The following is a 24607-nucleotide window of genomic DNA, read 5'->3' as shown; positions in this document are numbered from 1 at the left end:
TTTCCCGATATTCCAAAATTTCCAGGACATTCCCATCCAAAGGAATAGACAATCTTTCCAAATTGCACAATTCTCACATTTCTCAAGCGATTCAAACCATTCTACCATCAACACATTCCACTCATCCTGAACATTTAAACCAACACTTTGCGAAGTTCCCCAATAGAATTCCAGTTTTCCAAGATTTCCCAGAATTCTGTAACACATTCTCTATTAAAAAGTGTCACAACTTCAACATTTGCCAACCGATTCGAACAATTCCAACACCAACTAATTCAGCTCATCCAGGATATCCATGCTAATTTATCACATTTAAAAAATGGGTACTTTTCCTGAAATTCGCAAATTACCAAGAAATTTCCATTAAATATAATTGGACATGTTTTAAAAGGTTTACATTTTTCGTCGCCATTACTTATCAGATTTTAACCGTTCAACCATCTACACTCGACTCACCCTGAATGTTGAAGCCAAATTCCCAAATTCCCCAAATTCCCAGTTTCCCCGGAATTTCTCAAATTGAAAATAAATGGCCAAAATACAATCTTCTACATATGCCACATTTCTCACCTGATTCTAACTGTTCTACCCTCCACACACTCCAATCTTCCTGTACATTCAAACCCAAAATTCCCGGATTACCAGGAGTTTCCCCCCGTTGAAAACAAATGTGCAATATACAAACTTTGTCATATCCCACATTTCTCGCCTGATTCGAACCGTTCCAACATCCACACACTCCACTCAACATTCAAACATTTTAGTTCTGCTCACGCATATTGCCGGCTTTACTGTAGCCGCCGCTTGCACACTTACGGCATTCACACGCCATTCCTAGCGGGATTGCATATTCTAGTTACTTATGACTTTACTGTTACACAATTGTGCTTAGTAGAACAGAATAAAGGAATTAACATTTACTTGTTACTTTATATTGTTTTTAGTGATAAAAAGTTTTTTTCCAACAACATTTTCCTGTGTCATCATGATCATAATTAACTATCTAGAGGCAAATTCACAAACTAATTCAATAATTTTGACGTTTCTGCCATGGTCTGTTTCTATTTTTCCTCTATGTGCTCGTTTGTGTCCTGATAGTTGCACCGGTCTCTTTCCCTGACCTTATTTCATTTAATCAGTTTTCTCCTTCCTCGTGTCTAGTTCAGGTGTAATTAGAGGTCTAATTATTTTGTGTAATTAGTTCTCAGTTTGCTGTGTAATCTTTATGTGGTCAGAATGTCCTGTGTGGTGAGTTTCTCTCAAAGCTATTGTTAGTTGTGCTCATGTTCCTAGCGTTTCTTTGTTTTGTGTGTTTTATTTAATTATTTACTTTGTTATATTACAGTATAAACTCTACACCTGTTTACGTGCGGCAAATTATTTCAAAGTTAAATTGAGTTAAGTCACAGGGCCAATGGCCTTCAGAGCAATAGCCTTCAAAATTATCGCTATCTCAGAAACATGGATACTAAAAAAGGAATGGATTTTGAACTAGAAGGATATGAACTAAACCATATCAACAAGAACGGAGGGAGTGTAGCTGTGTACGTGATGAAGAACCTAAACTACAATGTGGTAAAGAATATGTCACTAGCTATTGATAATATCTTAGAATGTATTACCATTGAAATATGTAAAAAAAAAAAAAGGCAAAAACATACTGTTCAGTTGTATATAAAGATCACCGAAGTCAAACATTGATACGTTTGAGAACTGGATTAGGGCAACTTTTACTGAAATCAGTCAAAAAATTAACCTTCGTATGTGGAGACTTCAATATTGACCTCTTGAACCCTAACAAACAAAAGCCCATAGACAGAGGTGGGTAGTAACGCGCTACATTTACTCCGTTACATCTACTTGAGTAACTTTTGGGATACGTTGTACTTCTAAGAGTAGTTTTAATGCAACATACTTTTACTTGAGTATATTTATAGAGAAGAAACGCTACTTTTACTCCGCTCCATTTATCTACATTCAGCTCGCTACTGATTTTTATCGATCGTTATGCACGCTTTGTTTGTTTTGTTTTGATCTATCGCATGCCTGCGTTTCACCAATCAGATGCAGTCACTGGTGACGTTTGACTCTGTTTCACCAATCAAACAGAGCCAGGCGGTCACATGATCAACTGCACATAAAGTTCCAGCGGCAACAAGCTTAAGCTTACATGAACTCAACGTCAAATTTGAGGAAGCACATCGCGGTAAGTAACCTTCGTAGATATTTTGGCTGCCACCGTAGGCTGATGTTAGCTTCCCTGCTATGAATCACTGTCAAATGTAAATCTTGTTGGTATAATTTATTAACGCACTGCAGCCTCACAGACAGACACACACACGCATGCATAGAAACACCAATCAGAAGTGCACAGTGTGTTTACCAGGAATTGATTAACGTGAACCCCGACTTAAACAAGTTGAAAAACGTATTCAGGTGTTACCATTTAGTGGTCAATTGTACGGAATATGTACTGTACTGTGCAATCTACTAATACAAGTTTCAATCAATCAATGCCTCCTGAGCCTATGGTGCTGTTAAGTTATTGTGGCTCAATTTGCCTTAATTTTTTTTATTTTAATGTATTATTATTTAATATATATTATTGTTTGTTGCTTAAGAGATATTCCTGACTCTGAATTTGCTCATTGCTATTTTTATGTTTTTGGGCATTATTTGTTGCCGTCATCATTAAACGAACAGGTTACTCATCAGTTACTCAGTACTTGAGTAGTTCTTTCACAACATACTTTTTACTTTTACTCAAGTAAATATTTGGGTGACTACTCCTTACTTTTACTTGAGTAATAAATCTCTAAAGTAACAGTACTCTTACTTGAGTACAATTTCTGGCTACTCTACCCACCTCTGCCCATAGATGACTTTATGGACAATGTATAGCCTGAGTTTATATCCTAAAACCACAAGGCCTAGCAGAATCTCAGGACACCACACTTATTGATAATATTTTTACCAATAATTTTATAAACAATACCACAAGTGGCCTGCTAATATCCGACATCAGTGATCATTTACCAGTTTTCATAATCTACGACGGAAACTACAATTAGAGGAACATGGATGACAAAAAGACATTTAGAAGAATATGTACAGAACAAAGTATGACCGCTTTCAAAAATGATCTGAGAAAACAGTCTACAGTGAAAATGATGTAGATGATGCATATGGTATTTTTTTTAATACCTTCGAGATGCTTTATGACAAACACTGTCCATTGAAACAACTTAGTAAGAAGCAAAATAAAAATAAATCAACCATGGATGACAAATGCTTGCAAAAAGTATATACAGGTAAAAGCCAGTAAATTAGAATATTTTGAAAAACTTGATTTATTTCAGTAATTGCATTCAAAAGGTGTAACTTGTACATTATATTTATTCATTGCACACAGACTGATGCATTCAAATGTTTATTTCATTTAATTTTGATGATTTGAAGTGGCAACAAATGAAAATCCAAAATTCCGTGTGTCACAAAATTAGAATATTACTTAAGGCTAATACAAAAAAGGGATTTTTAGAAATGTTGGCCAACTGAAAAGTATGAAAATGAAAAATATGAGCATGTACAATACTCAATACTTGGTTGGAGCTCCTTTTGCCTCAAATACTGCGTTAATGCGGCGTGGCATGGAGTCGATGAGTTTCTGGCACTGCTCAGGTGTTATGAGAGCCCAGGTTGCTCTGATAGTGGCCTTCAACTCTTCTGCGTTTTTGGGTCTGGCATTCTGCATCTTCCTTTTCACAATACCCCACAGATTTTCTATGGGGCTAAGGTCAGGGGAGTTGGCGGGCCAATTTAGAACAGAAATACCATGGTCCGTAAACCAGGCACGGGTAGATTTTGCGCTGTGTGCAGGCGCCAAGTCCTGTTGGAACTTGAAATCTCCATCTCCATAGAGCAGGTCAGCAGCAGGAAGCATGAAGTGCTCTAAAACTTGCTGGTAGACGGCTGCGTTGACCCTGGATCTCAGGAAACAGAGTGGACCGACACCAGCAGATGACATGGCACCCCAAACCATCACCCAACCATGCAAATTTTGCATTTCCTTTGGAAATCGAGGTCCCAGAGTCTGGAGGAAGACAGGAGAGGCACAGGATCCACGTTGCCTGAAGTCTAGTGTAAAGTTTCCACCATCAGTGATGGTTTGGGGTGCCATGTCATCTGCTGGTGTCGGTCCACTCTGTTTCCTGAGATCCAGGGTCAACGCAGCCGTCTACCAGCAAGTTTTAGAGCACTTCATGCTTCCTGCTGCTGACCTGCTCTATGGAGATGGAGATTTCAAGTTCCAACAGGACGTGGCGCCTGCACACAGCGCAAAATCTACCCGTGCCTGGTTTACGGACCATGGTATTTCTGTTCTAAATTGGCCCGCCAACTCCCCTGACCTTAGCCCCATAGAAAATCTGTGGGGTATTGTGAAAAGGAAGATGCAGAATGCCAGACCCAAAAACGCAGAAGAGTTGAAGGCCACTATCAGAGCAACCTGGGCTCTCATAACACCTGAGCAGTGCCAGAAACTCATCGACTCCATGCCACGCCGCATTAACGCAGTAATTGAGGCAAAAGGAGCTCCAACCAAGTATTGAGTATTGTACATGCTCATATTTTTCATTTTCATACTTTTCAGTTGGCCAACATTTCTAAAAATCCCTTTTTTGTATTAGCCTTACACAATATTCTAATTTTGTGACACACGGAATTTTGGATTTTCATTTGTTGCCACTTCAAATCATCAAAATTAAATGAAATAAACATTTGAATGCATCAGTCTGTGTGCAATGAATAAATATAATGTACAAGTTACACCTTTTGAATGCAATTACTGAAATAAATCAAGTTTTTCAAAATATTCTAATTTACTGGCTTTTACCTGTATAACATATATAACAAAAAGATCTACAGAAGCAGAAAACAAGTACAAAACGTACAAGAACAAGCTAACTGGCATACTAAGAACATGTAGAAAATAATATTACAGTCAATTATCGGACCAGAACAAAAACAATATGAGAGCAATATGGGGCATCACAATTACCATTATTAAAAATGGTGCTAAAAAGGACTCCTAAATACTTCTTAGATGGAAATGTAAAAAATGACAATATGAACAAAGTAGTTAAAAGTTTCAATAAGTACTTTGTGAACATTGGACCAAATCTGTAGGAAAAGTTTCCAGATCCTGAGTCAGTTGGGGACTTGAATGACACCATAGAGAGAAACCCCAAATCTATGTTTCTAGTAGGAGTGACAAAAGAGGAAATAATCAACATTGTGAAAAAAGGTAAATCCAAGACCTCAACTGATTCAACGAAATTGATATGAAAACAATAAAAAAAAAAGGTTATTGAAGAGATTTCAGAACCTTTAACATATCAGCAACCTATCATTTCAAACAGGCAAATTACCGCACAATATGAAAATAGCAAAAATTGTACCGATTTTTAAGACTGGAGACAAACACCAGTAAACAAACTACAGACCTGTTTCTCTACTTGCACAATTTTCTAAAATCATTGAAAAACTGTTTAACAGATTAGACAAATTCATAAATAAAAACAAAACACTTAGACAACCAATACGGTTACAGAGCCAACATCTCAACATCAATGGCATTAATTGAAATAACGGAAGAGATCACCAATGCAATAGAGAGAAAAAAAATGTGCTGCTGCAATGTTAATGGATTTAACAAAAGCATTTGACACAATTAATCATAACATCTTAATAAACAAATTAGAACGGTATGGCATCAGAGGGTTGGTATTGAACTGGGTAAGAAGCTACCTAACCAACAGGAAGCAATACGTGAAGAAAGGCGAACACACCTCCACAGAGCTAAAAATATCTTCTGGCGTACCTCAGGGATCAATACTCAGACCACAATTGTTCAATCTCTGTATAAACAACATTTGTAAAGTTACAAAGTAACTTACTTAGTATTATTTGCAGATGACACAACAGCATTTTGTTCAGGAGAGAACATACAGAAGAAATGAAAAAGATAGTCTGTTTTTGTCAAACCAACACTTGAAACCTTTAGTATATCAGTATGTGGAATTAAAGTATGGAACTGATTAACCAAATAAATCAAACAAAGCACCAATATGATTCAGTTTAAGAGACTGTTCAAAGTACACAGAAGAACAATTATGATGAACTTCTTGAACCTTTTTCTTTCCTTTTAATTGAGACAAAGATTATTTATGTATTTAATATTTGTATGCTTACTATGGTATATCATCCATCCATCTTCTACCGCTTATCCCCTTCGGGGTCGCTGGAGCCTATCTCAGCTACAATCGGACAAGTCGTCACCTCATCACAGGGTCAACACAGATAGACAGACAACATTCACACTCACATTCACACACTAGGGCCAATTTAGTGTTGCCAATCAACTTATCCCCAGGTGCATGTCTTTGGAGGTGGGAGGAAGCCGGAGTACCCGGAGGGAACCCACGCAGTCACAGGGAGAACATGCAAACTCCACACAGAAAGATCCCGAGCGCAGGATCGAACCCAGGACCTTAGTATTGTGAGCCAGACGCACTAACCCCTGTACCACCGTGCTGCCGGTATATCATTTATTTATTTGTTCACCAGTCTGTTACAGAGAACAAGGAAATTGGATAGCATCGCTGTGCTGTGAAAAGGGGTAGGATTAAATAAGATGTGCTTCTTTCTACTCCTTTTCGGACGTGCTGTATTGAAACATCTGGAAATATGTGATGAAATACGTTGTATCGTATGCATGTTTGAAATAAACTGAAACTGAACTGATTTTTGAATGTAGTCACATAATGTTATCATTCCTTCCCCATTGTTTGTGGTGTTCCTATTATTTGGATCATTGCTATTTTCGACTTAGCCCTTCCCTGCTGAGTTATAGTAATAATATATTTTTATTAAACAAGATTTTTCAAGATCATCCATCCTTCAATTGTCTAAAACTCTCATCTTGAATCAGTGGGATATGAACGCTCAGCACCTGCATGAAAGTCACCCAAAGGAAATATAAAAAATATGTAACTTTGATATCACGACATTATGAACTCTTTGATTTACGTGATGTCATTATCGTCTGAAAGCCTTGTCAGTATCTTCCGCAAGCATTGTTGATATCGTAATCTAATTTGCATAATTGTTTTGTTTTTAAAAGGCTATCGCAATATTGTTTGTCCTAAGAAGACGTGAATGTTAACATTGATTGATGAGTATTGCTTTAAAGCTTTCTTCCCAAAGACACAAACACACAGATTAAACTTATTTTAAAAAGAAACATTATATGACAAACAAATATTTCATTAGGACATCTTAGAATATAAATGTCTTGTCGATGCAACAAAATGAATATACCTATTGATTTAATTTTTTCTGTTTTTGCAGAGATTCCGTAATCTGCGCATATCAGTCGTGCAGATGTGACACAAGGAGAAATGGTGTTATTCTGCATTTTTTCACACTTTGAACAAACAAAAAAAATGTACAGCAGACATTTTGTTTATATTGATAGAGATTCTGTATCATATTGCTGCTAAAATAAAGTGGGGGGAAAAAAAGACAAGTAAGCTGAAACACTTATCTTCCATGAAATACAAAGTAATGATTATTTTGACGATTAAAGAGTCAGACAATCTTTAGATTTTCATCTGCCGCTTACTTTTTATTGGCAATTAAGTTGATATCTTTACATCCTGACAGTCAAGACGGAATCGTGTATAAAGAGAGTATGGCCAACTTGGTTTCAGGTGATCTCAACGATTGGTCAAAAGCAGGGGCGGGCCGTGCGTTTCTCACCAAGGCCTTCAGGGATGTCCTACTTAGTCCCACTTCACCTCTCAAAATACTGTAATTGATGTCACCGCATGTACACGGCTGGAGATACTATACAGAAACACTCTTGCACACTACTGGGCATTGAAACCCCTCAACAGTTTACAAAACAGTTTATTTTTCGGCGCATTTAACATTCAATAAACCCTCTTCAGCAATTAAAACATATCTTACGTGGTATTGTCAAAATTAAAATAATTGTATAAAACAAATGAAACATGAAAAAATTAGGAAATAAAATATTTGAACTCACAATTTGTAGCACCCATTCGATGCCGTATAAGCCAGTGGTACTGCTCGTAGTCGGTAGTTGGTCGTAGTCGGTTGATTTGTGTGAAAGTCGCGGGCAAACCATTTCCCCGCCGAGATAGCTTCTGGTGTCGGCCAACGTCGTATCCTTCTTGAAAATGGCCTTGCAAATACAAACCCTGTTTCCATATGAGTTGAGAAATTGTGTTAGATGTAAATATAAACGGAATACAATGATTTGCAAATCCTTTTCAACCCATATTCAATTGAATGCACTACAAAGACAAGATATTTGATGTTCAAACTCAAACTTTATTTATTTTTTGCAAATAATAATGAACTTATGGATGGATGGGTTTTCTGAAGTGTTCCTGAGCCCATGTGGTGACATCCTTTAGAGATTGATGTCGGTTTTTGATACAATGCCATCTGAGGGATCGAAGGTCACGGTCATTCAATGTTGGTTTCCGGCCATGCCGCTTACGTGGAGTGATTTCTCCAGATTCTCTGAACCTTTTGATGATATTATAGACCGTAGATGTTGAAATCCCTAAATTTCTTGCAATTGCACTTTGAGAAACGTTGTTCTTAAACTGTTTGACTATTTGCTCATGCAGTTGTGGACAAATGGGTGTACCTCGCCCCATCCTTTTTTGTGAAAGACTGAGCATTTTTTGGGAAGCTGTTTTTATACCCAATCATGGCATCCACCTGTTCCCAAATAGCCTGCACACCTGTGGGATGTTCCAAATAAGTGTTTGATGAGCATTCCTCAACTTTATCAGTATTTATTGCCACCTTTCCCAACTTCTTTGGCACGTGTTGCTGGCATCAAATTCTAAAGTTAATGATTATTTGCAAAAAAAAAAAAAAAGTTTATCAGTTTGAACATCAAATATGTTGTCTTTGTAGCATATTCAACCATACTTGCCAACCTTGAGACCTCCGATTTTGGGAGGTGGGGGTGTGGGGGGCGTGGTTGGTGGGGGCGTGGTTAAGAGATATATATATATATAAGAAATACTTGACTTTCAGTGAATTCTAGCTATATATATATATATATATATATATATATATATATATATATATATATATATATATATATAAATAAAAAGAAATACTTGAATTTCAGTGTTCATTTATTTACACATTTACACACACATAACACTCATCTACTCATTGTTGAGTTAAGGGTTGAATTGTCCATCCTTGTTCTATTCTCTGTCACTATTTCAGAACACACACATTATACCAATATACATTATAAAATCAATAAGAAAACGGGAGCTCTAATTTGGGAGTCTGAATTAGGATCAGAAGTTCCTATATAAACATTGCGCACTCACATCGCCTTTTTGTATTGATTACTGCAGCTGTGCACTGGATTCATTCACAAATACAAACTACAACTCACAAACATTTTAGAGGAAAAAGCACACAGGACGTTTCAATTGTTCACAGACTGGTCGCGCTCATCAGAATGACAAGACACTTCCGGTCTGCAGGTGATAGCATTCAATTGGGAAGAAACGTCCTACTGCCCCCTACTGACCAATGTGAATACTGATAAATCTATAATGACAGCTCCAAAAACGAATTCAAACCACAAAATAAAATAAATAAATCAACACAAAAATGTGACACATTATGGGTGGGTCACATATGCATGTACAGCAGATGGCAGTACTGTCCTGTTTAAAAGTGTCACAACATTGCTGTTTACGGCAGACGAACTGCTTTACGGAAGACGAAAACTTGACTGCTGTTGTTGTGTGTTGTTACCGCGCTGGGAGGACGTTAATGAAACTGCCTAACAATAAACACACATAAGAAACCAAGAACTCGCCCTCGATCATTAGCTGTTTATATGGTGGGAAAGCGGACGTGAAAACAGGCTGTCAACACGTCACTCAGGTCCGCATGGAGCTGGAGGGGGCGTGGCCTCCAGCTCCGCCTGAATTTCGGGAGAAAATTTGTCCCGGGAGGTTTTCGGGAGAGGCGCTGAATTTCGGGAGTCTCCCGGAAAATCCGGGAGGGTTGGCAAGTATGTATTCAACTGAATATGGGTTGAAAATAATTTACAAATCATTGTATTCCGTTTATATTTACATCTAACACAATTTCCCAACTCATATGGAAACGGGGTTTGTATATATCTGCCACCTAATCAACATTTTGCTCTCCTTTGTGATTACCGGTGAATTTTCTGTGGCTTTCTATGGCTCCGGTGCCACTTCCTGTTTTTGCAACTTTTGATTGGATACTCACTTGGGACTCCCAAGTGAGTATCCAATCACAGGACGTGTAAATGTCAGGGCCAGCTAGAAGGCCTTACTGACAACAACTCGTGATCTGATTGGCTATCGCAACCGTCTATCAACTGTATGTGTCCGTTCACTTACAGTGCAAAGACACCTGCAATGTTGATTCTGAAGGCCACGGGCAGATTTGGTACAGCATGGCAACATAATATAGCTGAATTCTGATTGGATACAAACTCTAACCTAAAAACAGCACTGGAAGGAGCATAATATGACATGAAGAGAATATGAATACTTTTAGATATTTAGGGAGATTAAATAAAAAATTACTTTTATCTTTAATTATGATCATGATTTCTAGTTATGTTAGGCCAGCAGAGAAGGCCTTGGTGGCCCTGATGGCACACACGTGACTACAGGGCGCCATGACTGCTACTAACTTGATGTTAACGCTATGCGTTTGTGGCGTTTCCTCATTACTTTCCCGACTGGTATAAAATGTCCTGTTGTGCTTTCCCCACAACCCAGAAAAAAGACAAGTATGGGAAGTGAAGGTTCGCCATCAACACTGGACAGCCTCCGACTACAGCATCTTGTGTGAGGTGAACACGCTTTTTTGTTCAGAAGAGAACAAACAGAAGCTGATTCAAATAACAGAAGAAAATATATGCAAGAGATGGTTTGACGAAAACAGACTGAGTTTCAGTAAAACTAAAACAATGCAATTCGGTAGCAGCAGAAAAGACACTCAAAGACAAATGTTAACATTGAATAAGTAAAAGAAACCACATTTTGAGTGTAATAGATGAGAAAATTAACTGGAAATCTCAAAAATTAACAACGAAGTGGCAAAAAAAAAAATACAGCAATCAATGAAGCAAAACATGTTCTGGACCAAAAATAACTCCATATTCTCCACTGCTCACCAGTGTTACCATATCTGAGTTATTGTGCAGAAATAACTACACAAAGTACACGTTTGCACTTAACGTGTTACAAAAAAAATAACTTGGTTAATACATAATGAGTGACACATGCAGTGATTACAAATACATTGGAGGCAACCACCACAGTTGTCATACTTCACACACACACAAGTTATAATTATCTGTCCATGATTGTTGGTCCAAAGCTAATGAAGAAACGGTCATTTATTTTTTTGTTCGTTTTGTGAATTTTTTTACGTTTATTATATCCATACTTGCCAACCTTGAGACCTCCGATTTCGGGAGGTGGGGGGAGGGGGGTGGGACGGGGGCGTGGTTGGGGGCGTGGCTAAAAGGGGAGGAGTATATTTAGAGCTAGAATTCACCAAGTCAAGTATTTCATATATATATATATATATATATATATATACACAGAGGTGGGTAGAGTAGCCAGAAATTGTACTCAAGTAAGAGTACTGTTACTTTAGAGATTTATTACTCAAGTAAAAGTAAGGAGTAGTCACCCAAATATTTACTTGAGTAAAAGTAAAAAGTATGTTGTGAAAAAACTACTCAAGTACTGAGTAACTGATGAGTAACATACACACTCATATATATATATATATATATATATATATATATATATATATATATACAATTACATACATATACATTGATATATACAGTATATAATGTATATGTATTTATTTAGCTGTTTTTGTTTACATATTAAAGGTGTTTTAATGAATATACATGCATGTTTAACATATAGATTCCTTTCTTTCATGAAGACACGAATATAAGTTGGTGTATTACCTGATTCTGATGACTTGCGTTGATTGGAATCAGACAGTAGTGATGATAATGTCCACGTTTTCAAATGGAGAAGAAAAGTTCCCCCTTTCTGTCTAATACCACATGAAAGTGGTGGGTTTTGGCATTTTATTTGTCCAGCTTCCATATTCGTTTTTATACACTTTACAAGAAATATATTGGCGTCAAACTCCGTAGCTTGCTAGCTTGTTTGCGCTGGCTTTCGGAGACTCTTGTTTTGAAAGCGCAGGCGCGATGGAGCGGCACTTTTATTGTGAAGACAGGAACGTCCTCATGTGCGGTCGGGCTTTTGACGGGATGTACGGTTGAAATAAAGTATCTTTTTTCCTTCACACTTTTGATTGATTGATTGAAACTTTTATTAGTAGATTGCACAGTACAGTACACATTCCGTACAATTGACCACTAAATGGTAACACCCCAATACGTTTTTACACTTGTTTAAGTCAGGTCATGTGACCACCTGGCTCTGTTTGATTGGTCCAACGTCACCAGTGACTGCATCTGATTGGTGGAACGAAGTGAAACGTCACCAGTAAGGCAGGCACTTTGAAGGTCTGTTTGACAGACCAAAACAAACAAAGCGTGCATTAACAGATCGATAAAAATTAGTAGCGAGTAGCGAGCTGAATGTAGATAAAAGTAGCGGAGTAAAAGTAGCGTTCCTTCTCTATAAATATACTTAAGTAAAAGTAAAAGTATGTTGCATTAAAACTACTCTTAGAAGTACAATTTATCCCAAAAGTTACTCAAGTAGATGTAACGGAGTAAATGTAGCGCGTTACTACCCACCTCTATATATATATATATATATATATATATATATATATATATATATATATATATATATATATATATATATATATATATATCACTTGATGTTCAGTGAATTCTAGCTATGTATATATATATATATATATATATATATATATAAATAAAATAAATACTTGAATTTCAGTGTTCATTTATTTACACATATATACACACATAACACTCATCTACTCATTGTTGAGTTAAGGGTTGAATTGTCCATCCTTGTTCTATTCTCTGTCACTATTTTTCGAACCATGCTGAACACCCTCTCTGATAATGCATTGTTGTGTGGCACGCACAAAAGTGCTTTCATCAAATGCACTAGATGGCAGTATTGTCCTGTTTAAGAGTGTCACAACATTGCTGTTTACGGCAGACGAACTGCTTTACGGTATACAAAAACGTGACTGCTGTTGTTGTGTGTTGTTGCCACGCTGGGAGGATGTTAATGAAACTGCCTAACAATAAACCCACATAAGAAACCAAGAACTCGCCCTCCATCATTCTATAGTTATAACGTGATTGGGCAGGTACGCTTTTTTATATTGTGGAGGACCTGAGTCCGCCTGAATTTCGGGAGATTTTCGGGAGAAAATTTGTCCCGGGAGGTTTTCGGGAGAGGCGCTGAATTTCGGGAGTCTCCCGGAAAATCCGGGAGGGTTGGCAAGTATGATTATATCATTGGGTGTTAGAGCCTGCTGGTCACAAAACACTGCAGGAATGTAGAAGCAGCGTGCGTCAAATACTGCTGCAAAATTATACTTTCACAAAATAAAAGCATTATTTATTGTACCGGTAAGTTTGTGAAGTAAAGATGTACTTTTCTTTTTTTTTTCGTCAAAAGCTAACGACAGCAATTGCATGCATCCAAGCACGGCCAAACAAGTCCTTGGTAGCAGTCATGGCGCCTGTTCAATTGGCCATTCTCTTTATAAACGACTTCGGGCTAAGAATGTATTTGGTGCTCCCTAGCGGTAAATCAGTGTTACTACACCTAAAAGCATGTAATATTAAAAAGGACTGCACTTATGCCTATCGTTCACAATCAATATGAAAAACAAGAAAACAAATAGTTTTCTTTGTTGTGCATTCTAACTCGTAAATAGATATAAATAATACAAACATTACTCCAATCCTGAAAGACCTTCACTGGCTCTCCATACATTACAGAATTCAATATAAAATCCCTATACTTACCCACCGGTGTATCCGTGGCAACGTCCCATCCTGTCTGAAATAACTTTTGAACTCCCAAACCAGGTCCAGACACATGTGGTCCAGCAAATCAAACTGCTTGCTCATCTGCACCCCTCTGTGACATTCTCCAGGACCACATCAAAACCCTCCAGAGACAGTTGAATCCTTTAAAAAAATAAAAATAAAATAAATAAATACTGCTTACTGCGGCATCCTCAATTTACTTGACACTCACATGGATTTAGAGACTAAAGGATTGGAGGCACTTCATGTTTTTACATCTGGAGGCGTCCACAAATTAAGCATTAAATCGGTGAAAGACAAAGTTGGACTTATACGTGCATCGCTAAGTAATGAATTTGATTGACATAACGAGTACCTTGCTGCTGTGATCATGACGCGAATGAGGAAAAAGGACACGTTTGTTTGCAGTTGATTTCCTGCTACAAATAATCTCATCTACAATTCATGCCTGCGTGTTTTTAAAGTTAAAAAGGTATAGTTAAACTCCCAACAATAGTCACACACACACACACTAGGTGTGCTGAAATTATCCTCTGCATTTGACCCATCCCCTTGTTCACCCTCTGGGAGGTGAGGGGAGCAGTGAGCAGCAGCGTTGGCCACGCTCGGGAATTATTTTGGTGATCTAACCCCCAATTCCAACCCTTGATGCTGAGTGCCAAGCAGGGAGGCAATGGGTCCCATTTTTATAGTCTTGGTATGACTCGGCCGGGATTTGAACTCACAACCTTCCAGTCTCAGGGCGGAGACTCTAACCACAATGCCACTGAGTAAAGTTAATATTTTGTCTCATTATTTAGCTATAGATGTTGCTGTTGTTCAGGAATGTTTGCTAGCGATACCAATATTCAGTTTATGCTTAGATGTTTTCATTTAGATTGTTATTCCTATTAAGGATATTTTCTGGATGCTAACAAATAGCACCTAAGAGGCTATAATTTGGTCGTCCGTGTCGAATAAAGCACTTGGCTTGCACAACAACTGAGTTTTTAGTTTCTGTTATGAAAATCAATAACGAAAATACGGTGGATTGGACCAACAATCACAATATCTATTATTAGGATTTAACATGTTAATTTGCACAACCGGGTCTTTGTAGTTATATTTAGCATTGCAACCACAAAAGAACACAAACTAATGTGATCTCTTGTCCTTTCTTTACGTTTAGTTCTGCTCTCAAACACTACCAATATAGTAGAGAATAAACTTGATTGCATCACAGTAAATGTCAAGATGATCTGTTCTGCACAGGCCCCACACATGGAAAGGGTTTCTTACTGTTTAGGCGTCGTGCAGGATTCCACTCACAATATTGAATGCAGTTATCTTTTCTCCATTTATTTAAACTAGTTTTCATTTCCAGCTTGAAGATGAAGTATGCTTTTTGCAGCTATGCAGGTGAAAAAGCCTTAATTACAAATACCGTAAAACACATTTACACAATTAAAACCCTTGAAATAGCAGCGATAACATCAACTGGTTCAAACCCCGGCCGAGTCATACCAAAGACTATAAAAATGGGACCCGTTACCTCCCCGCTAGGCACTCAGCATCAAGGGTTGGAATTGGGGGTTAAATGACCAAAAATGATTCCCGGGCGTGGCACCCCTGATGCCCACTGCTCCCCTCACCTCCCAGGGGGTGAACAAGGGGATGGGTCGAATGCAGAGGACAAATTTCACCACACCTAGTGTGTGTGTGACAATCATTGGTACTTTTAACTAACACTTAGCATTAGTTTGAAGATATGTGCCACCTCATGGCCAGTACCAATATTGCACAACCCCATTAAGCACAATTTCCTCTTTTTATGTTTTCGTATTTTTTTTTAGATAAACCAGGGGTTGGGAACCTTTTTGGCTGAGAGGGCCATGAAAGCCAAATATGTTAAAATGTATTTCCGTGAGAGCCATATAATATTCTTTAACTCTGAATACAACTAAATGCATGCATTTTTAAGTAAGACCAACATTTTTAGAGTATAATAAGTCTCTTTTTCTTTTTAATAACATTGTTATTCTGAAGGTAACCAATAATAAATAAAATACTTCTTACCATTAATGCTGCATGGTTTTTCTGATGGCTTTGTAGCAGTGACGTGCAGTCACTAGAGGCAGGTGAGGCGGGGCCTCACCTTCCATCATGGAAAGAAAAAAAATGTAAACATTTTTTTTTTTTAAATTAAATTGTTATTTGTATCCAGTGATTATACTATAAAGTTATTTTCCATTTAACTTCACCCGTTTTAGATTATTTTTATTTAAAATCGCTGAATTTTCACATTTGCCGTTCAAATACTGAGAAAAGATGGTGAGGTGATCAGCAGTCAGTCGAGGCACGTCACTCAGTGCCTCAACATGGATTGCGGACTCGGCTAACTGCTAGCCTGCTGTGCAGTGAGACCGTATTGCTATATGAATTATATTATACATTTCCATAGTTTAGCTAGCTGAGGTATATAATGTACAGTGTATTTTGTCAACAACTGTATGTGTGTAAAGTATTTCTTGTGCTGAGCGATCATAAAAGGGCTGCAAAAGACGCACTGGCTGAGGCTCGCCTCCTGCACCCCCGCTGTAGAATGCACGGCAACCCCTGACGGGAGTGTTATATCAACTAAAGCCCACACTTAAACTTTCCACGTGCAAGATTGAATCTATTTAAAAAAGTTATTTAATAAGAAGCCAAAAAGTGCAAAAACAATAATGTTCGTGTTGGAGGAGTTGTGAATGACTGTAGGGCCACAACATTAGGTACACCTGCAGACTGCAGGTGTACCTAATTCACAACTCCTCCAACACGAACATTATTGTTTTTGCACTTTTTGGCTTCTTATTAAATAACTTTTGTAACCTATTTTCATGGGCTTTCCTCTTTGTGATGTTAAGTTCCTGTTATGCGCTGTTATACAGTATATGCCTTGAGCTCTTATTTTGAAGGCGCTAAGAGCGGAAGTGACGACACGTTGGAGTGGAGCGGTAGTTTTTGAAAGAAGGTAAATAAAGTGGTCCTCGTGTAAACTGGAGCCTTCGTGTTTGTTATTTTGTAGTTTCATACAGTATAGGCGACATTTATAAACCCTCGGTTACACTTTTTTAAATAGATTCAATCTTGCACGTGGAAAGTTTAAGTGAGGGCTTTAGTTATAAATAAATGATAAATGGTTTATACTTGTATAGCGCTTTTCTACCTTCAAGGTACTCAAAGCGCTTTGACACTACTTCCACATTTACCCATTCACACACACATTCACACACTGATGGCGGGAGCTGCCATGCAAGGCGCTAACCAGCAGCCATCAGGAGCAAGGGGTGAAGTGTCTTGCCCAAGGACACAATAAGTAAAGGTAAGACCATAATAACGTTTTTTATTAATTAAATGTGCTTTTTTGTGTGCTACAGTTTGTATGTGTAAAGTTAAAGTTAAGTTAAAGTACCAATGATTGTCACACACACACTAGGTGTAATGAAATTTGTCCTCTGCATTTGACCCATCCCCTTGATCACCCCCTGGGAGGTGAGGGGAGCAGTGGGCAGCAGCGGCGCCGCGCCCTTGATGCTGAGTGCCAAGCAGGGAAGAATGCTGGTATGAGCTTTTAAACATAACCCGTTAACTGCTGCCAATCAAATAGTGAATAAGATACTCTTTAGGGTTCATATGTTTGTAAATCTGACTGTGATGAAGTCAGTGCCTCACCAGCCATCAACCTCACCGCACGTCACTGCTTTGTAGTCTGGTTGATACATGGTTATTTTTAACACTGTGATGACCAGCGGAATTATTCATTACTTATCGTGTTAAGCAATGTCAGCTAGGATTTATCTGAGAGCCAGTTGCAGTCATCAAAAGAGCCACATCTGGCTCTAGAGCCATAGGTTCCCTACCCCTGAGATAAACTAATCACCCGATATACACCAAAGTTGAATTTACACAAAAGCAAACAATAGTCCAAAGTAATTTAGTTTCCACTATACCACAATTTGTTCAAAGAACAGTAAATGACTAATCACTACTTACATGTATATTCAAATAAACTCACAACACCACTAAGTAGCACATTGCAATTTCCCATTACTTTAGTGGAACATATGCTTTTACCGGCTGTCTCCTTGTGGTCCTCCAGTAAGTTTTCTGTGCAGTTCCAAACCTCGTTGTCCGAAGCAACAAAGCATTCGCCTTCCTCGTCTTCCCTTCCTCCCAGCTTCAATATCAGCCACCTACTGCCCTGATTGGGATCCACTCCATCTGGTGCAGAGTGATTTTGATTATGTTCACCTGGTGCCATGTCCTGCACGTTTTACCTACTTAGCCCCCATCACTTGGCTTATCATAGCGAATCCATGCCTACCCCCGGAAGGGGTTCAAATTGAATATGTTAGCAAGCTGTCCGGTAACTGTGATCACAATCAGTGGACAGGAAAGCTCCAATTTTAGTCAAAACTCTGGTACCAAGAGCAGAACTGTTTTGTTTTGCGTGCTCTTCTGGTGACAGGAAGTATCTTTTAAAAAGGGCACTTTTTAAAAACATGTCTTATATACAGGGTTTATACTGTAGATATACACATTTAAACAAACACAGGGCAACAAAAGACTTTCCCCCAAGCCTGTCAGAGCTTTTCTTCCTGTGATTCACACATATGGGTAACCTGGAGACATACAGCCGTGACACAGAGACCTATTCTGGGGCGAAAAAAATATTTGTTAGCAAGATAGCAAACAACAGAGGAGGCGTTACAATGCTAATTTTAAGATAATGGTGAACAAAATATACACTGTGGTGGCCTCTGCGGTGTTCCACGCCATCGTCTGCTGGGGTGGGGGGAGCATGGCCAGAGACAGGGGCAGACCCAACAAAACCAAGAGAGCCGACCACCAACTCTCCAACAAACGTTGGAGAACAAACGTGTACTTTACATTTCCTTGGTGACACATCCTTACATGTGTATGGGATTCTGTCTTTCTGGGGAATTTCAGGCTAAATACAAAAGCACAGACAAATACAATTCAAACTGCCAAATAGGGATGGGCGATACCACACTTTTAGGATTCGATACGATACCGATACTTTTTCTTGCATTTTCATCGATACCGATACCGATACCATTAATTTCTTATTGGTAATTTTTGTCAGTCAAAAATATTATTACCATTGTTATTATTTAAGACAAATCACAAGACAAATACAGACCATTTATACCACATTTATTATGGTCAATATATAATAAAAGTAAAATTAAAATAAATAACATAAATTTGAAAAATAAATTAAATATAAACAAAAATATACACATTTTCACTACCTGGATACATTTGGCTTTTTTGCAGACTTTCGTGCAGGGTCTTCTGCCGGGCTGCGGGCGGCGGTGCAGGTTCTTTCACAGCAGCGTGAGCCTGTCTTTTTACCAGCTCACTGTGGCTCTCGGGATGTGTGGTCTTCATATGTTTAAATAAATTGCTGGTGTTGCTGCTGTGTGGCACTTGTTTGTCACACAGTTCGCACCGTGCCGTGGCTTTGTCTACTGGTGAAAAATAACACCACACCACGCTTCGTTTCTTGTCTGCCATTATCGCGTCTCTGGCTTTTCCATTCCTCCGGCTCCCGCATCCGTGGCCGTGCTGACCTCCTGGCCTGGCTGCATCGCTGTCGGCTGGCTGTGTGTGTGTTGCACGTTGACGACGCTCATTCGCTGTCTCCTGTGACGTGACTGGGCCAGCTCTATACTCTGCCAGGTGTCCCAGCACATAGTAAGTTAAGTTAGTAATCAAAAACATCTGAAAGTGATGCTTGCACCCCCCACACGCCGTTTTTTGGTTTATATCGATACTTTTTTCAGAAAAGTGATGCCAAATGAGTAGCGTGGGAGTATCGATATATCGATACCACAGGATCGATACGCACATCCCTACTGCCAAACAGGAAACAGCAAGTTAAATGCTCAATGATTGATGTTACTCCCTCTGAGGTCTTAATCAAGGCTCAAGTCGTTCGTTTTGCTCATTTATTTTAGCCAAGTCTTCTTCACGTTACCAACGATGCCAAATATAATGCCGTCAGAACTAATGAAATAAGCAAACAGAACTCACAATTAGTCTGACATCCAATAAAAGAAAACACATTGATTTCACATACATATCAGAAAGAATCATACCTCATTGGCCTCATAGACTCCAAGGGAATAAAGTTGATTTTCAGTCCGAGACTCCATTAACATCTTCCACATCAAACACTCGTTGCCTCTCATGCTGTTTCCTTAATTCTGTCACATATTAATTGTCCCCCCAACAACTTCAACTTGACCGAACCTGAACAAAAAATATATTCCCCTCTCAATAGACATGGGTTTGTAACAAAAATAATGTTAACATAAACTTGCATGAATCAACCCAAGGAAATACCTTTTAATCACATTATACACAATATGAACTTATATTCATGCATTGTATTTATTTATTCTCACCAACTATGAAATTATATAACTAATACATGTCGCTTCTGTCAGCAGCTACACCGGATCTTGTTTTATTGTCAATCAATTACTCCGCGGTTCCAACCTTTTCACACCGTGCGTGTTACACATTGTTGGCCACAAGAGGGCAATCCTGTACTGCTTGGTACAGAATTAAAAAAAGAGGCAACATTTTAGCTTGTGCTGTCAAACGATGACATTTTTATTTAGGTCGGCGTGTATTTCAAACCAGTGTCTTTTTACCCGTCTTTGTTACACTGACCGTGTAACAGCACGCAATGCCTTGCAGGTAACCATCCGCTATAGTAAAGAAGCATGTGTGAACAAAATATAGCGCGGTTAACTTTGTTTATACATTAATAATGCGGTCATTTTTGTCATTAGTTAATGTGTTAAATTTGACAACCCTGATGTTAACTTAAATTTTGACCTGAAAGTAGTTTTCAATATTTGTTGTTTGGCTCCAGTGTCTACAGACTACTGATATGGTAAACTTCATTTTGATTATTTTGATCACAATACTAAAAACATTTCAAATATGTTTGTGTACAAGCTAAGTATAAACAAAATAAAGCACACATAAAATACAGAAACATACATATTATATTTCATATAAAACGATTGTAGCTGAGATAGGCTCCAGCGCCCCCCGCGACCCCAAAGGGAATAAGCGGTAGAAAATGGATGGATGGATGGACAAACAAATACAACTTGTCAGAATAAAACACAAAAAATAAAATATGTGAAATAACTAATGACAATAATAAGGTCAACATTTCACAAGGGAAAAAAAAGGTAATTTTGTGAGCAAACACACAATATTACAATATATAAGTACTAAACTCCAAAGAACAACTGTAATTACAAGACATTGGCACTGTAATGTTAGAGCTGGGGTGTCAAACTCATTTTAGATCGGGGGCCACATGGAGAAAAATCTTTCTTCAAGTGGGCCGGGCTGGTAAAATCACTGCACGATAACTTAAAAATAAAGACAACTTTAGATTGTTTTCTTTGTTTAAAAATAGAACAAGCACATTCTGAAAATGTACAAATCATAATGTTGTTGGGTTATTTTTACACTTACTTGTTGCGGTTAATAGTATTCTACCTTTATTTGTCGTTATTTATACTTTCTGAATAAATCATGTGATAATGTTCAACTCATTGGTGTTAATTTTCAATCCATCAAGATAAAAAAAATAATATAAAAATCAAATTAGAAGGATGTTAGTATGTAGTTTGATCATTCTCCTCGACTGCTGCACTAACATGTGGTTTATTTATTTTTGTACATATGTAGCATAATCATAGATACCAAAGAATTGCTATCGCGACATCTAGTAGACACATTTAGAACAGCGGTTTCTTTCATTAAAAAAATTTGGCTCATTTATATACCTAGCAAACCTATACCGCGGGCCGGGTAAAACCTGTTCGCGGGCCTGATCCGGCCCGCGGGCCTTACGTTTGACACCCCTGTGTTAGAGTGTTGCATTTGCACGTATGGGAGTCTTGACATTCGTGTGTTAAAGTTGTATACAAATGTAAAACAGCGTTGGCTTACTCTTGTATGTTCTCCTTCATCCCCAAATACCTCTGCAACTTTTTCCTTAAAAGTTGAGCTGGACAAATTCATGTGTGGTTGCTGTGATACTAATCTGGGGGTGGTAGGAGATTGCTGCTTTGTTTTCTTTGCATGATCGTTTTCCCCTTCCGCCACCACGCTGGGTTGTTTTGTTGGCCTGCTCCAGCGAGTTTAGGGAGAAAAATGCAGTTCAACAGCAAATTATCATCATCTGGAGCAGGGTAACGGGCCAGCTGCTCAGTGTTGATTACATTTTTTTTGGCGCCGTGTTGTTACCAAGCTGTGAAAATTAATTTAAATCTTTCTTAATGGAGTCTGCAGCCGAGGCACACCGTGTGGCGGTAGGGAATAAATGAAACAGCAAAAAAAACCCAATCCCAAGCAGTTCCTGTATGACTGATAAAAAGCTGCCCTTTTTCAGCACCCTGAGATGTCCTGGAGGGCCAGTTTATGTCTATCTGTCTGGTCAGAGCTCTTTTAGTTGATAATAAAAGTGTGCATGTGTTTCTAGTGTTGCGTTTTGGACCAGTTGTTCCTCCCAGGGAATTCAAGTCACAAGTCGCTCCCAAGCTCTTTACGACACTTAAAGCTGAGTAGAAAAACCACCAGAGACAGAATAGGTATTTTGTAATATATTTGCAAAGCTTTGCATATATACATTGAGACCAGTCCAGCACAGAACATTCAATCGCTTCGCTAAGAAGGTCTGCCCTCCCAAAAAACCCTCTCCCCTCTTAAGTCCCTGGCAGTCATGTCTCTCTAGCCAAAACAAATGCCCATTATCTCTCTTTATAACATTCCTCATTCAAGGTTAAGCACACAGTGTTGCAGACAACCAAAAGACCACAATTGGAAGAAATACACTAGCTGTTTTGTAATATGATTATGAAATAAAAAGAAGTAACACTTAAATTCGGATATATGCAGAGGTGGGTAGTAACGCGCTACATTTACTCCGTTACATCTACTTGAGTAACTTTTGGGATAAATTGTACTTCTAAGAGTAGTTTTAATGCAACTTACTTTTACTTATACTTGAGTATATTTATAGAGAAGAAACGCTACTTTTACTCCGCTACTTTTATCTACATTCAGCTCGCTACTCGCTACTAATTTTTATCAATCTGTTAATGCACGCTTTGTTTGTTTTGGTCTGTCAGACAGACCTTCAAAGTGCCTGCGTTACTGGTGACGTTTCATTCCGTTCCACCAATAAAATGCAGTCACTAGTGACGTTTGACTCCGTTCCACCAATCAGATGCAGTCACTGGTGACGTTGGACCAATCAAACAGAGCCAGGCGGTCACATGACCTGACTTAAACAAGTTGAAAAACGTATTGGGGTGTTACCATTTAGTGGTCAATTGTACGGAATATGTACTGTACTGTGCAATCTACTAATACAAGTTTCAATCAATCAATCAAAAGTGTGAAGGAAAAAAGACACTTTTTTATTTCAAACGTACATCCCGTCACAAGCCTAAAGACTGACTGCACAGTTCCTGTCTTCACAATAAAAGTGCCGCTCCATCGCGCCTGCGCTTTCAAAATAAGAGTCTCCGAAAGCCAGCGCAAACAAGCTAGCAAGCTACGGAATTTGCCGCCAATGTATTTCTTGTAAAGTGTGTGAAAACGAATATGGAAGCTGGACAAATAAGATACCAAAAACCCACCACTTTCATGTGGTATTAGACAGAAAGGAGGAACTTTTTTTCTCCTGCATTTGAAAACGTGGACGTTAAGCACTGCTGTCTGATTACAATCAATGCAAGTCATCAGAATCAGGTAATACACCAACTTATATTCTTGTCAACATGAAAGAAAGGAATCTATATGTGTTAAACATGCATGTATATTCATTAAAACACCTTAAACATGTAAACAAAAACGGCAAAATAAATAAATATAAATGACATACTGTATATATCAATGTATGTGTATATATGTATATATATATATATATATATATATATATATATATATATATATATATATATATATATATATATATATATATATATATATATATGATATGTGTGTGCATCTGCCTCACAATACGAAGGTCCTGAGTAGTCTTGGGTTCAATCCCGGGCTCGGGATCTTTCTGTGTGGAGTTTGCATGTCCTCCCCGTGACTGCGTGGGTTCCCTCCGGGTACTCCGGCTTCCTCCCACTTCCAAAGTGGCCCTGCGATGAGGTGGCGACTTGTCCAGGGTGTACCCCGCCTTCCGTCCGATTGTAGCTGAGATAGGCTCCAGCGCCCCCCGCGACCCCAAAGGGAATAAGCGGTAGAAAATGGATGGATGGATGTGCGTATGTTACTCATCAGTTACTCAGTACTTGAGTAGTTTTTTCACAACATACTTTTTACTTTTACTCAAGTAAATATTTG

The 24607-nt window shown here is 38.4% G+C and overlaps 1 protein-coding gene across 1 annotated transcript in view; it reads right to left on the bottom strand.

The window, feature by feature from the left end:
* LOC133622132 (neuronal acetylcholine receptor subunit alpha-7-like) overlaps positions 1 to 19726 on the bottom strand; it is a 127106-nt gene extending 107380 nt beyond the window's left edge. The window contains exon 1 of the mRNA XM_061984681.1: positions 19462 to 19726. Within this exon, the coding sequence (XP_061840665.1) occupies positions 19462 to 19726 (265 nt within the window). The remainder of the gene's footprint in view (positions 1 to 19461) is intronic.
* Between the last annotated feature and the right edge of the window lie 4881 nt (positions 19727 to 24607).

This window comes from Nerophis lumbriciformis, linkage group LG25 (assembly GCF_033978685.3).
Source record: "Nerophis lumbriciformis linkage group LG25, RoL_Nlum_v2.1, whole genome shotgun sequence".
In the NCBI taxonomy this organism is placed as follows: domain Eukaryota; kingdom Metazoa; phylum Chordata; class Actinopteri; order Syngnathiformes; family Syngnathidae; genus Nerophis; species Nerophis lumbriciformis.
Note: the sequence above shows the minus strand (reverse complement) of the source record. Positions and strands in the feature narration are given on the sequence as shown.